This window comes from Sarcophilus harrisii, chromosome 1, assembly GCF_902635505.1.
Source record: "Sarcophilus harrisii chromosome 1, mSarHar1.11, whole genome shotgun sequence".
NCBI classification, from domain to species: Eukaryota; Metazoa; Chordata; class Mammalia; order Dasyuromorphia; family Dasyuridae; genus Sarcophilus; species Sarcophilus harrisii.
The window spans coordinates 71,650,430-71,666,023 of NC_045426.1; the positions used below are offsets into that span (position 1 = coordinate 71,650,430).

Here is a 15,594-nt window from a genome sequence, read left to right on the forward strand (position 1 = left end):
TATCCTCCTCATTGCTGCCAAAGTAATTTTCCTTAAGTATTACATAGACTATGTCACTGCCTCTAAGATGAAATATAAACTTTTCTATTTAGTTTTGAAATCCTTTCACAAGTGGCTTTATCCTATCTTTACAGCCTCATTATATCTTATGGTCCCTACTGTACTATATGATACAGCTTCTCAATTCCTCATGCAGAGCATTCCATCTCCAGTCTACATGTCTTTGCACTGCATGTCCCACATAAAAGGAAGGCATTTCTTATTCATCTGTACCTTAGAAAGTTCCTTTTTTCCTTTAAAATGCTCCTTAAGCAAAATCTTCTGTATGAAGCCTTTCCTGATCGTCCAACTGCTACTGCCCTCCTTCTCAAACTGCCTTAAATCTGTTCACTTTGTCTTTAAGAAGTTTATACTCCATTTCCACATACATGCACTTTATCTATTAGCTCCTTGCATTATTTCATTTTTTCTTTGTATTTACATATGCCTAATGATTGCCTAACATGCTGATAGGCTTTAGCAAGTACTTAATAAATGCTTGTTGGCTGAGAAATAAGTAATAATTAGTCAAGGCCCTGCCCCCCTCCCCTGCAAAGTCTTAAGTTGGCAAATTTTGAAGTACTAAAGCAGCAACAAATGACTTACTTTTAAAAATTCTTTCAGGGTTCCAATGAACTGAACGAAGCACTTCTTGAAAAAATAAACAAGACCAAAAAAATCCACTTGGTCCCATGTCACCTCAGAGACAAGTATGTTCTGCGCTTTGCTATCTGCTCTCGCACAGTAGAGTCTGTCCATATCCAGGAGGCCTGGCAGCACATTACAGAGCTGGCGACTGAGCTGCTGAAAAAGGAAAAAGAGAAGAAAACGAGCCAGTAATGGCAGGTGAATATGTCATGAGTGTGTTTCATTCTATGGCTTGTGTTGTGGCAAGAAGCCTAACTGGGTAGTAGGCAACTCCAGTTCTAACCCTAGCTAAGGCACAAAATATAAGGTCTCTCAAGTACTTTCTGATTTATACATTCTGATCATGATGAAGAAACAGTTCCAAATGCAGAATCAGAAAATATGGACACAAATCCAAATTCTACAACTTACTATCTTTATGACAATAGATATCATTTAAACTCTCTGAGCTTGAATTTCCTCAAATATGAAAGGGTTTGACCAGATGAACTTGAAAGTGTTTTCAGTTTTGATCTTATGACTGATTGGATCAGAACAAGAGAAGGGAAATGGTGGTAAATCAAAACATTATGACCATTTTTATATTTTCATAGAGGCAGCTAGGTAGTACAGTGATTAGAGTTTTGAACTTGGAATTGGGTAGACTTTGCAAAATTTGAAGTATTACACAAATACTATTATTATCACATTAAAATTATAAGACAAGCTATCATGTATGTCTAATATCTTCCTCTATTATTATTATTATTATTTAAAAAGATAATAAAACAGTTAAATAAACCATTAAGATAATAAGGTCTGGATAAATGCAAGTCAATGCAAACAGGGGATGGATAATTTAATGTGCTAGATAGATTTAGCCTTAAGGAATATGAAATTATTGAACATTTAGGGGAAGATGATACTTATAATATTTAGCCTTTTAGTGCTTGAGAAAGATGAAGCTTTTGCCACTATGGAAAAGTCAAAACAAAACAAAACAAAGTGCTCAAATCACATATGCAGGACATATTAAAAATAAAAATAAAGCCTTCTAAGTGGATCTTAACTATCTTGGGAGGGAGATGAAGTGTCTTATTCAAGGAACTGCAAACAGGCTGCTATCACTGGATAGAATAGTAGATAGTGGGGTGAAGTCAAAATAAGATGTAAAAAGACTAGAAATGTGTGTGGGAGAGAGGAAGATAGGTATCTAAATTACAAAAATCTTCTAAGGCCAAACAGAGAATTTTATATTTGATCCTGAAGGTGATACCTTTGATTCACTTTCATTGGAGTTTAATGCATGGAGTCAGGGGTAAGTAAGGTGAGAAAGGATCTGTGCTTTAGAAAAAAAAAATCACCATGGTGTCTGAATTTAGGATAGATTGGAATGGGGAGACTTGTAGCAGGCTGACTTATCAGCAGGCTATTGCAATAGTTCAGGTATGAGGATAAGAGGGTCTGCAATAAGTTGGTGGTTGTATGAGAGGAAAGAAAGAAGTATATTTGAGAAAGACTTTACAAAGATGAAGGCAATAGGCCTTGGCAACTGATTGGATGTGGAATGTGAGAAATAGAGTCAAAGATGATTCTTGGGTTGTGAGCCTTGGTGATTGAGAGGATGGTGCCCTTGACAATGATAGGGAAGTTGAGAAGAGGGGAATACTTGCTTCAATTATTTAAAAACATTATTCTGAGAAGAGTTCCTAGGTTTTGCCAGACTGCCAAACAGGTCTGATACACACAAAAGGGCTTAAAATACCTGCTTTATGGTAACAATATTCTTGTTAACTCAATGAAGGGCAAGAACTATCTCCATTTTCCAGATAAAGAAATTTGCATTGGCTGGCTCAGATTCGGGGTATCATTAGAGAAGTCAGAACTATGGTTGGGTTTTAAAATGTCCTTATTTTTAGTTCAAAATCTTTTACATTGTATAGTAACATTTATGTGATTAAAAAAAAATAGCTCCCTCCCTTGCTTTCAAAATGAAAAGAATTATGTAAAATGATTATTGTAAGTCATAGTTAATATGTCTACATTTACAATAGAGGTATCCAATTAGATTATATTTATCATTTTATTTTTTTCACAGAGACAAAGAGATGGAATGAAAGACATATATAATTAAAAAGTAAAAATCATCATGACTGCATAGTAACTTAAGAAAGTCCACAACTTTCTCTGAAGCTACTCAGAAACATCAACTTGGGAGCATTATTCATTTAGCAAACGATCAAAATGTTTGCTGGGTCCTTTTTTTCTTTTGTCATATCAGATTTTTGGTTTGATTCTGATGTTTTGTAAAAGTTAGATTATTACAAAGTGCTTGAACTATGAATATTTTCTAAATGTCTTAAGTATAATCATAAACTATCCATAAAATTAAGCTACCATTTGTGAGCTGAAGTTGTATTGTTTTGAACAGTTTCTGAAATTATTAGTGATGGTGCATTAAATAAAATTAATGAAAGGGCATTGTGGGCAAATTGAGTTTATGTGGCTTGATGTTGTATCTATAGGCTTTCAGAGTTTTTATTTTTTTGATGTGCCTATATGTTTAATAAACAACTTTGATGTGCTGACATATATTGTGTCTGTTGTCTTATAATATTTAATTTCCAAAGTAACTTGACAATCTGGTGAACTAAAATAAGTCAGATTGCTAACAAAAGTTGATGTGTACCAAAGATCTATCTACTACACACACATACACACTTATATGCACACACAGGCAAAGCAGGGGAGAACGAAAGAGATTCTTGGCTTTAATTATGTTTACATTATTAGAAGAGAAACCACTTCAACTTTTCTGAGCCTTGGTTTCCTATGTGACTGACATTGATAATAATCAATTTTATGGTATTAGAAAGAGTGAAAAAAAGAAAATCACTTTAAATGTAAATACAATCAAATGATTTATATTTTCTTCCCAAATTTCTTACTGCTCAAAGTGTTTATGGGAAGGGGGTGAATTATATTATTTTATATTATTTAACATATTAATATATTACCATATATTACATTATAATTATTTATCACATTATATTAATTTTACTAACATCATATATTGTGTTAATAATATATTAATTATGTAATCATAAAATTTTAGAGTTGGCCCTCATTGGCCATTTAGCCCCACCCATACTTGGATAAGAATTCCTTCTACAACAAATCTAAGAAATCTAACCTTTGCTGGAAGAACTTTATTGAGGAGAAATCTACTATTCCCTTTGTATAATCTTAATTATTAAGTAGTTTCTTGCTTATACCAAATCTCATTTTATCTCTTTGAAATGTCCATTGATATTGTTCGTACTTCTGAACCCCAAAGCCAAACAGAAAAAATTTAATACCTTTTCCATGTTGACAATCCTTCAAATAGTTGAAGACAGCTATGTCTCTTCCCACTACCATCCATCTCAAGTGGTCTCATCTCCTCAATAAATATCCCAAGTTTGTTCAATCAATCTTCATCTGGCATTAATTTGAGGCTCTTTACCAGGTGAAGTGCTTTCCTCACTTGAGCACCATCCTCCCATTTGTCAGTCTCTTTCCTAAAATTTGACAAACTTAAATTCTCTATGGTCTACAGAATTCAAAGAAACATTTAATATATAGTTTACTTAGGGGCAGCTAGGTGGTGCAGTGGAGCACCAGCCCTGAAATCAGGGAGAACTGAGTTCAAATTTGATCTCAGACACTTAACACTTCCTAGCTGTGGAACCCTGAGCAAGTCACTTAATCCCAATTGCCTATATATACAGTCTGACTAGGGCAGAGTACAATAGAATGATTACCTCCTTGTTCCTAGAAATGATACTTCTCAGAAAGCAACCCAAGATCCTATTCACTTTCCTGGCTGCCATGTCAGACTGTTCCCTTGAGCTCACAGTCCCCTAACCCACCAGTTCTTTTTCATATTAACTCCTATCTAACCATATCTCTATCATCTTGTACTTGTGAAATTGCTTTTTTAAAAAAATTATAACTTCACAAGAACAAGATAGGGGAGGTATGACTAGGCAGATTTCATCTGAAAAAGATTATTGTTGTAGTACTTTAGCTTTTAATAAATAAAAGATTATTCTCTGCCTCTTCATAACATTCAACTGTTGTTACACAAGCGAGGCATCATTCTATATTGTGCAAAAGAAAATCTGAACTTTCATATTCATGCCATAAAAATATTTTTGTATCAAATTGTCCTAATCTCATATGAAAGCTATTTTTTCATACATATTTTTAGCTGCATATATTAAAGCACAGTTCTTTTAGGTATGAGTAATAGCAACAATATCTCACATAATCTGTTAATATAAATCTTTTTCTTGACAAACCCCCCCACCCCACTTTTTCTGCCTTCTTAAATCACTAAATTACTCCACATGAGAACATTCTTAAAGCGACAAGTGTACCCTTTGAGTGGGATATATTCCATTAAGAGGAGGTGACAGTTCTACTGCACTCTCCTTAACCAGGCTGGGAATATTGTGATCTTGATATTCCTCTTTTGAAAAACCTTTGATAGATCCTGGATGTCAACCCAACTCCAGATGGTTCTCTTCCCATCTATTCCTCTATATTTGCCTGTTAAAGTCCCTTTTTTCTTTCAAAGGTCAACTTAAATGGCTCCTTTTCCAAGGATCCTTCTCTGATCTGATTCCCCCTAGTTGAAAATACCTTCCAGTTAAATTTTCCATAGTACATTACAGGGGTCTTTTCTTCATACTTCTAATATGATTATATCACAATTATTTGTTTATGCCTTTCCCCTTCAATCATTTTAAAGTCCATTCAAAACAAAACATGTGCTCTGTCTTTACTCAGGTAATAACAATCCAATCAGTATAAATGATATAGGTATCTGATTTTTTTGATAGAAACAATATTAGAATATTTGGTTACATTATTGACAAAGGTTTGATGCCCATCATTTTATAGAAATGATCACAAAATCTTTATTGAATTTAAATGATAGAGCTGTATTCTGACCAATATAAAACTTTATAGTTTCAGTCAATAAAATTCAGTCAAATATTTTCATAGAATTTAAGTGATAGAATTATTCTTACCAGTATAAAACTTTTTAAAGTTTCAGTCAATTAAATGCTAACTGATCATATTTTACTATTGTAATTTCTGCTGAGTATTTGTTGTACCAGATAATGATACTTTAACTAAAATCACAGAATTTTAAAAGATGAACTTTGGTATAATTCAACAGTTAACTCCATAGAAAAATTAGGGAATATTAGATCTACTATATTAGATGGATTCAGAAGGCTTATTGAAGAAGAAGTGATCAAGTTTTCTGGAGGTCATGATTCTGGAAGAGAAAAAATAAACATTAAGCACTTATATATCAGGCATTTGTGCTTTGCAAATATTGTATCTCATTTGATTCTTATAACAATCCTGTGAAGTAGGTACTATTAATATAATAAGATTTTGAGGTTCCCTCATTTTAGGGAAGACTTCTGTTTTAAGAATAAGTCAGTAATCCTAAATATTCTGACTTTGGAGTCTGCCTCAGGGATTTCCTACACTCCCAGTCTAAGAACAACAATCTGTCTGACTCTGAGTAGATTACTCCTTCAATTCATTGCGGCTGATAATCTGGTCAGTAAGAACCAAATTCTGGAGTCACTCCTCAATTCATTGCTGATTGTCATAATTTATCTGTTGGTCAGTGAGAACAAAAATCCAGCGACTACTCCCTGCTCCTGTCTCTGGGCCATAGAATTAGCATGTCAATGATAGAAAGCTGGAGCTGTCTTCTCTCTCTTAGGACTTTACTAAATTCTCTTGGAATTTAGTCTGCTTGTAATGGTATTATAATTACAATAAAACTTTACCCCTTAGCCAGGAAATGGGTTCAGGCCTGTAAATTCTTTTGAGATACCTCATGTTACTGGTCTATGACCCAAAATTTTGGGGGTCTCCTTTCCCAACCTCAACATTTGGTGGCCCGTATGGGGAGTCTGGCCTCCCCTGGCTTGATTCCTTGCTTGTCAGGGTAAACCCCCCATTTTTTTCCCCACAATCCTATAGCAGGACACCCCAAGCCACTGGAAGAAGGCTTGTCTGAGTCATCGTGAGCTCCACTCTTAGCAAGTTTTCCTTAACGGGCACACCCAGACTGGGAAATTCTTGCAATTTCAGCAAAGTTAACCTTGCCACTCTCTCACCTTCTCTGGGATGCCATAGGATAGCTTTTGGCAAAATTTTATGGTTTTTGCAAAGATTGGACAGTCCTCTTTCATGTCATTTTGTCTGTGTCTGCATCTCTAGGTAGAATGTATGTATCATGTTTGTTCTGTGAGCTAGATTTTGTTGCCTGGAAAGATTTAAAATACAACCAGCAAAAACAAACAAACAAACAAACAAAAACCTCTGTTCTGTGGTTAGAATGCAGGAAATATTTCTTTAAAAGCCTATTTTTTTTTCCCCTGTGGACTTCAGCTCTGACCAAACTGGGGGCTACACAAAAAAGTTAGCTAATTAAAATTAAACTAACATTTTAGCAGATCCTCAAATTATTGCGATTAAGACATTTGACAATTAGTCATTTTAAGATTGCAAGAAAAATTCCTGAAACATTGGGGATAATTCCAGGAATTTACCCCATTCTGGAAGGAAAAAAAATGAAAAAAAAATAGGTAAATAGTAACGTTTTACTAACTCTTCCTTGACTCCTATCTTATCTGGAGTCCCCATCCTGCTCTTTTTAGGTAAGTACTCCAGAAAATATTAAGGGTCTGTCTCCACTCCACTCCCTGGAGTGGTCCTGAGTATATCTCAACTGTAGGGATTACTAATAACATCAATATAACCCAAATGCCTCTTTTTGCTAATCCCTATCATCTCAGATCAGATTAAAACTCAAATTCTGCCTCACTTATAGAAATAGAGGAAGCAGCTGTGAGGACCCCACACAACCTTGTTCAAACACCTCCCCAACCCAGTTTGGGAGAATGGGGATACAGTGAGGGTTAGATTTGATGGTCAGCATTCCCTGAGTCCTGCCACCTGAAACTACCATCAAAGGAATATCCTGGAACCAGTCATCTCAACTTTCAACAGGTTCTGTCCAGGAACTGTCTGGGATGAATTTGGGGACCCCTGGAACCATCCAGTATAGCAGTGTGAGATGAGAAAATTACACAGCCTCTGCATTTGGTAAGACTACCATTTTCTGTTTCAATTATGGATATGTATTAGCTATGTAAGTATAATTATAATTATGCATATATTATAATGAATAATAATACATATGTAATTATAATTAGTAATTATTTTATTTCTGCCCAGTTTTCTGAATTGTAAAGAGAAATAATAGTTGTAAAACCACGATTGCAAAAGTGCTTAGCATAAAACCTGCTTCATGAATGTTAACTACTTTATTAGTTAAAATTGCTTCATATTTGGTAAATTTATGGGTTTTTTTAGATGTGACCAACTGATAAATGATTTTTATGTGTGTGTAAAATAATTTGGGAATTTGTTTGAAATATGAATGTAAAAGGAGTTTTAAAGGAACTCTAATTAAAGTCCACTAAATGTGTAAATTGTAATCTATTTGCATTGATAGTATTAATAGAAGAATTTGAGTATTTAAGAAAACAGAAAAACCCTAGGCCAACCATTGGAGTTTCTAACCCCCCACCATGTTCAAAGCATTTTTGCACTCACAGAGTTTTAGAATTGGGAAAAGGAATGAGAGTGAACATCTATACTGACTCCAAATATACCTTTCATGTTTTGAATGCTCATGGGGTTATATGAAAAGGGGACTTTTGACAGCAAAAATAAATGAATAATTCTCCCCTTAAATATGCAAGAGAAATTCTACAATTATTGCAAGCTATCTATGGACTTAAAGATACCAGAAGGGGCATTCACTTCAGGCCAAGGGCTTGCAGATTCAGCTGCCTGTGCTACTGCCCATTTGCTCCTGACCAGGGCACCTTTAATTCCCCAGCTCCCTAACTCTTACAACACCCCTTCATATTCATATAGGTTCTTGTGGAAGAAAGGGGACACATCCTTTCTCCTTCTGGGTGGTTTTAAACACCCTCAGGCCACTTCTAATCCCACAGGCAAGCCAGTGGGAACTTCTTTTTGGCCTGCCCAGCTCTTTGTAGAGTGGCAATTGCCCAGCCTTCACTTCTCAAATAAATCAAAAGGTGGCTAAGACATTTAAGATTAGCTTTCTTTCTTTCTTGTTACTTTCTACTTTTCCCAGGTGTACCTTTAACAACACTCCAAGGATGAGAGCTTTACTCTTATATTTTCTCTCCAGCTCTCTCAGTGTCACTCTGTGGCTCCTGACAGTGGGGAGATAACTCCTTAGTCTTTAGTCAGGCTAGGGAACTCCACGGGCAGTTAGGGGCATTCAGGATTGTTGGGTGTGCCGTCAGCATCTTCAAGGCAGCCCACATATGCGATCTGATGCATCACCTGCAAAGGCTTCATTCCCAAATGTCACTAATCCCACCCTGGATACCCTCCACCCATTTTTGTACTAGCTACCTCCTCAGGGGAATAATTTTAACCTGACTATCCCCTGTTTCCTTGCCAGAAAGGATTTCTTATCCACATAATAAGTGCAGAATATCCACTCCAAAATTATTCTGGCAAACTTACTCATAATGCTTCTATACCAGGTCCTTCCTTGAAGCTTCTTCATAACCTCCTGAGAATTAACATTCTGCCTGATATAGTGTCATGTAATTATAATCATCCTTGGGGACAACTAACTAGGAAGCTACTATAAAACTTAACCTCAGGTACCAACTATGCACCTATGGGATGTGTCTTTATTTGTAAAATGGGTTTTCCATTCTACTTCAATTTTCTCAGAGACCTGTTAAAAGGAATGCCTCTGACTGTAACCCTCCTCAACTGTATTCCTCTCTACTTGATGCTCAACACCTTTTAAAGTTGGTGCTTGCTTGCATTTTGTTTTCTTACTCATTGACTTTCTTTTTTTTTTTTGATCTGATTTTTCTTGTGCAGCAAGACAATTGTATAAATGTTTATATATATTGGATTTAACATATGTCTTAACATGCTTAACATATATTATTTTGCTTGCCATTTAGGGGAGGGGGTGGGGAGGAGGAGAAAATCTGAAACACAAGGCTATGAAAAATTATACATGCATATGTTTTGAAAATAAAAAGCTTTATTAAAAAAAAAGAAAATTAAAAAAAAAAACAAAAAACCATGGTGTTTGCATCCTGGTTCACCTGAGTGTTCCTTTTACTGTGCATTATGCCACTGCTTGAGACACTGCCCCCATCACTTCAAGGAGACAAAAGCAGGGATTGGGGGGAAACATTCTTTGGTATTTATCCTAGGAAAAGCTGTTTGGATGAGAGAAATTCATGACAGCCTCATTCTACTCCCCACCCCCAGCCTTCTTCTGGGTGGGGTTCATGGCTATTGCCTCTACTAACTTCTATACTAACTCCACTTTTAATTATTATTATTATTTTCTGCTCATATTTGGCTACTGCATTTTTATCCTACTTATGAGATTTGTTCCCTTCAGACTCCAAGCTATGAAGTTCCAACTATTTGTTCACCCTGAATACTATTGGCTAACTAATTCTGATACCCAGCACCCCTCTGAAGGCTGCTGCTGCCATCTTCAAGTCACACACTTCCCCTCCCTGGTCAGAACCCCACTAATTAGAGACAGCGCTACCCCCCCTTATCAGCATAAAGCAGCTCCAGAAGATGAGATCTCCATCCTTTTGTACCAAATGAATTTGGGGGATGATTGCTTGAGGGAGGGAGATGATGTAATATGATTTTGAGGTCCCCTGATTTTAGGGGAGACTTCTGTTCTAACTTCTGTTCTAACAATCTAAGAACAATTTGTCTGATTCTGAATAGACCACTACTTAAGTCATTATTAACTGATAATCTGGTCAGTTAGAACCAATTTTGGGAGACTGTCAAATAGCTTATCTTTTGGTCATTGAGAACCAAAATTCAGAGACCACTTCCTGGCCCTATTTCTGGGCCATAGAATTAGCATGTCAATGGTAGAAAGATAGATAAAGCCATCTCCTCTCTCTTAGGACTTTGCTAAATTCTCTTGGAATTTAGTTAACTTGTAATGGCATTATAATTACAATAAATATACAAAAAATAAATAATTACAATAAAACTTTGCCCCTTGACCAGAAAATGGGTTCAAACCTCCAAATTCATTTGAGACACCTTGGACACCGGTTTATGACTCCAAACTTTTGGGTTCCTCTTTCCCAACCTATTATCCTCATTTTGCAGTGAAGGAAACTGAAAGAATCAGAAATTAAAAGACTTGTTTGGGGTCACGTGGCTAACAAGTGTTTGAGGGTGGATTTGAACGTAGATACTACTGACTCCATGCCCAGCACTCTACTTACTCTGCCACTTATCTTTTTCTATTTTTACTACTATTTAGAAGCAAATATTTTCAAAATGAGTAATTTTAGTGGTAAATCAGTGGTCCTACCAGTGAAAATGAAATCCCCTACAAAACTTAATTATCTTAAGCCTAATTTATCTGATGGATATATTAGGGCACTGGCATCAAACTTAAATAGAAATGGGGCCACTAAATGGTTACACAAGAATCCCCATGGGTTGCATATTGACTTTAAAAAACACACATTAATATTATCTATGTGTAGGACATGTCCACAAAAACAATCAGAGACTCTCAGAGTAAGAAAAAGAAAAAAGAGGTTTATTACAATCTTGCTAGAAAAGTCACTTTTATCTGACAAAGTGTTTGTCAGCAAAGAAGTACAAAGAATAAACAGCAAAACACCAGCTTAAATAGCTTAAATGCAGAAGCCCCCACCTTCCAGCCTGATCTTTTCTCCTATTGTTTGGGGGGAGAAACTTGGTTAGGAAACTTTCTCAGAGTTACATTTGTTTCAGATAACAACAAAGGGCTATTAAATCTAAAAGTGGTCTACATATATTCTTAACTGGACAATCTTCAAACTTTAAAGTGTAATGGCAAAGAAACTGAGCAAGACAGAGATTAGAGACCAATTCAATAGTTTATTAAATGGAGAGAAGAGGACACTATCATCTCAAAGAGTCTAGCCCCCAGTATTGGGGCAGCAAGTCTTTTATGGAATAACAAGAACAAAGACATTACTGATATTCTAATGACATTAAGGAATGTCTATAAAACCTTTATCTCAACCATTAAGAGGGGACTGTCATAACCTAAGGTAGAAACAGGATAATTTCAGAAAGGCCTGGAGAGACTTACATGAACTGATGCTGAGTGAAATGAGCAGGACCGGGAGATCATTATATACTTCAACAACAATACTATATGATGACCAGTTCTGATGGATCAGGCCATCCTCAGCAACGAGATCAACCAAATCATTTCTAATGGAGCAGTAATGAACTGAACTAGCTATGCCCAGAAAAAGAACTCTGGGAGATGACTAAAAACCATTACATTGAATTCCCAATCCCTATATTTATGCACACCTGCATTTTTGATTTCCTTCACAAGCTAATTGTACAATACTTCAGAGTCTGATTCTTTTTCTACAGCAAAATAACGTTTTGGTCAGGTATACTTATTGTGTATCTAATTTATATTTTAATATATTTAACATCTACTGGTCATCCTGCCATCTAGGGGAGGGGGTGGGGGTGGGGTAAGAGGTGAAAAATTGGAACAAGAGGTTTGGCAATTGTTAATGCTGTAAAATTACTCATGTATATATCATGTAAATAAAAGGCTATTAAATATTTAAAAAAAATAACCTAAGGTAGAATTACGAAATAGGACAATTGGAGGAACTGGTCACCCCATTAAAAGGGAACTTTGGCATTACAAAAGCATGCTCTGTTGTTTAAAAAACAACATGTTAACCTGTTCAGTACTTTATGTATTTCGCTTGATTTAGGGACTTAGGTAGTTTATTAATTTTTTTCCCCACCATTTAGCTTTAAATACTCTCTAAACGTGTGACTTTTACAAAATTAGTCTTTTTAAACACACACACACACACACACACACACACACACACACACAGTGAAAGACAAAACATACACAAAATGTAACGCCAGAAATCTAAATTAATTGAAATAAAATTTGGGGGCATAGTTGCTTGTGTCTGGTAGAAAATTGATATAAACAGTGATTCCAGCAGTGTCTTGCTCTGCCAAGTCTACAGGGGATTCTCCTTGCTAGCCTGATGCTAATCCAACTCATGTCAGTGCTAATAGCTGAGAGGCAGCAGTGTGAGGTTGTAGTTATTGGTCTTTACTTATAAATAAGAAGGAATTTTATTTCCTTTTTGTGGGTAGTAACATTTTTTCCACATTTTTCTACTTCAAATAGTTATACCATATGAGCTTCTAGGGATTAGGAGGCAAACTTAAAATTTATGATTAGTAATTCTTTTATAACATTGGCTACCCTTACCACTTTTATAGGAAAGCCAATTATGTTACATTTCACTCCTCCAGGGTTCTTTTATAGCGTAGGCATTAGGGAGGTGTCTAGGCTCTCCAGCTCCTACTAATGGTGATCTTTTCAAAAGTGGGGAATGGGGGCCCTTTCTCTTCAGTTCCATTAGCTGTTAACAGTCATATCAATTTTTACACAAAAATATTTACCAAGGGTATAATCAAAAATATATAAACTTACTTCCCTAACATAGAAGAGGCATAATCCTTTCCTCCTTTTATAATCACTTGTGTGGGGAGGAGAAATGGTTTAGGTTGATACCTTAACTCAATTCCTATACAGCATAGTTCCAGTTACAAGCCCAAAACCCAACTTGGTACCTTGGATTCTCAGAACTTCCATTCCCAGTTGGCTGGCTGCACCATCCTTCCTGCAGTCCTGGCTCCAAGGTCATCATGACTGGAACTCCTAGGTCCAAAGGGATTATCAGTGGCCTAGAAACTGAGATTAAAAAGACCCAACAACTCAGAAAAAAACCCCAAAAAACAAATACACTGAGGCCCATTTGACAAGGCCAGAGTAAAAGAGGGAGAGAAAGTAAAGGAAGTCCTTTCCCTCTCATTGGTTCACATCATGGCATCTATGCTGTGGGTGAACTGAAATCTTCACTTTCTGGAAAAGGACAGGGAAAAAAACAAAAGGAAGAATGGTAAGAAAAGAGTCATGGCCTCAGTCTTGCCAGTTTTAAAGAAAAAGGTAGTCAATCAATGTAGGCTACACCCTTTCACATAGTAGGGATAAAGCCTAGATGTTAGGCATTGTGGACATGCTCCAAAGACATGATTTTCTGTAGTAAATGGTCACAAAAGATATTCTCAGTAAAATTATACAAGTAATAATTTATGTGTACATATAGGCAATGTACAAAAAATTTCATTGATAAGTTATTTATTTATTTATTTTAACAATTGCTAAGTAAAAACAGCTCTAAGCAAGGGAATCTTACAGATTTCCAACTTTTTAGATTTGATTAGCAAAAAAAAAAAAGATATCCTTAAGAAAAAACAAAGTAAGTGCAGGGAGTTTTAGTCTCTGTGGTGGTAAAGATGTGTTTTTACTAAGGTGGAATATTGAATATTGTCATTAATAATTTCTAAAAATTAGGATAATGCATGTATACATATTTAGTTGACAGTGAATGAATTTTTTTAACAGCAAAAAAAAAAAAAAATCTTTTGACTTCCAATCTAGGATTTGAGTAGATTCCCCTTATCTTAGAGTAGAGAACAACTGTAGGTGACAGAAAGGACTTAAGTGATCTCTTCACTTCTAAGAGAAGAAAAAGGCAACTGAAAGCCACTGCCCCAAATGATTGTCCTCCAAGGAAAATGCTATCTATGCATTTGGATGCACAATAGAAAAAAGATTCAGAAATATGTCAAGATTTTCAACAGTAGGTCCCAGGGCTTTAGAGATGTAGCAGTAGACATTCAGGGGACTAGAAAAGCACTCCCATTATACAGGTGCCATATTTTCTGAGATGGCCTTATTTAGACATGTAATATGAGTTAGAGAGAGCACCTATTATCACCATGTAATGATTTTTTGAAAAACTGAAGCAGGAATATTTATTTTGCTTCTTTCTTTTCCTCATAATAAATTTCTCTATAACAAGCACAGACATTAAATTTTCAAATTGTTGACCTTTATGCTGTATTTGAGATTCATATTAATTTCTTAAAAAATGACTGGTCAGCATATGTTCATTTGTGTATGACTTGCCAAAAGCATTGTAAGTAGTAACCTAGGTATAATTAGAAAAAAAAAAAACTAGAATTAATGATTACAAATGTAATTTCCCATATGTTAAATTGCTGTAGGACAAGAACTATGCCTGACATTGGAATGAATGAATATTGTATTAGGAAAGACAACAGAATAGTGCTCAATTATATTTACTATTACACAATCTCTAGATATTGCTTGCAAAACAGAATGAAAACTCTTTCTACTAAGTAAATTAAAAAGTCTACCTAATACAAATAAGTAAATAGTTCCAGAATTTTTATGTAAAGTGCTAAAAATTCCATGTGTACTCTGAAGGCTTCATATCAAGCAAACTGGTAAAGATGACAGAAGATAACAATGGTCAATGTGTTCCAAATTCTGCCCCTTGCCCTTCTCCCACCCCTTCCCCTAGATGGCAAATAATCCAATATATACTAAACATGTTAAAATATATGTTAAATCCCATATGTGCATAAATATTTGTACACTTACCTTGTTGCACAAGAAATAATCACATCAAAAAGAAAAAAATGAGAAAGAAAAAATGCAGGCAAATAACAACAGAAAGAGTGGAAATGCTATGTTGTGATCCACACTCAATTCCCACAGTTCTCTCTCTGAGTGTAGATGGCTCTCTCCATCACAAGATCGTTGTCATCCTTCATTTTCAAAAGGGATCAATGACATCA

The 15,594-nt window shown here is 35.5% G+C and overlaps 1 protein-coding gene across 2 annotated transcripts in view; it reads left to right on the plus strand.

Annotated features, from left to right (window-relative positions):
• DDC (dopa decarboxylase) overlaps positions 1-3,256 on the plus strand; it is a 100,047-nt gene extending 96,791 nt beyond the window's left edge. For both annotated transcript variants that reach the window (XM_023498267.2, XM_003762537.4), the window contains exons 14-15: positions 664-885; positions 2,765-3,256. In XM_023498267.2, coding sequence (XP_023354035.1) covers positions 664-879 — 216 coding nt within the window. In that variant the 3' untranslated portion in view covers positions 880-885; positions 2,765-3,256. The remainder of the gene's footprint in view (positions 1-663; positions 886-2,764) is intronic.
• Positions 3,257-15,594: the final 12,338 nt, after the last annotated feature.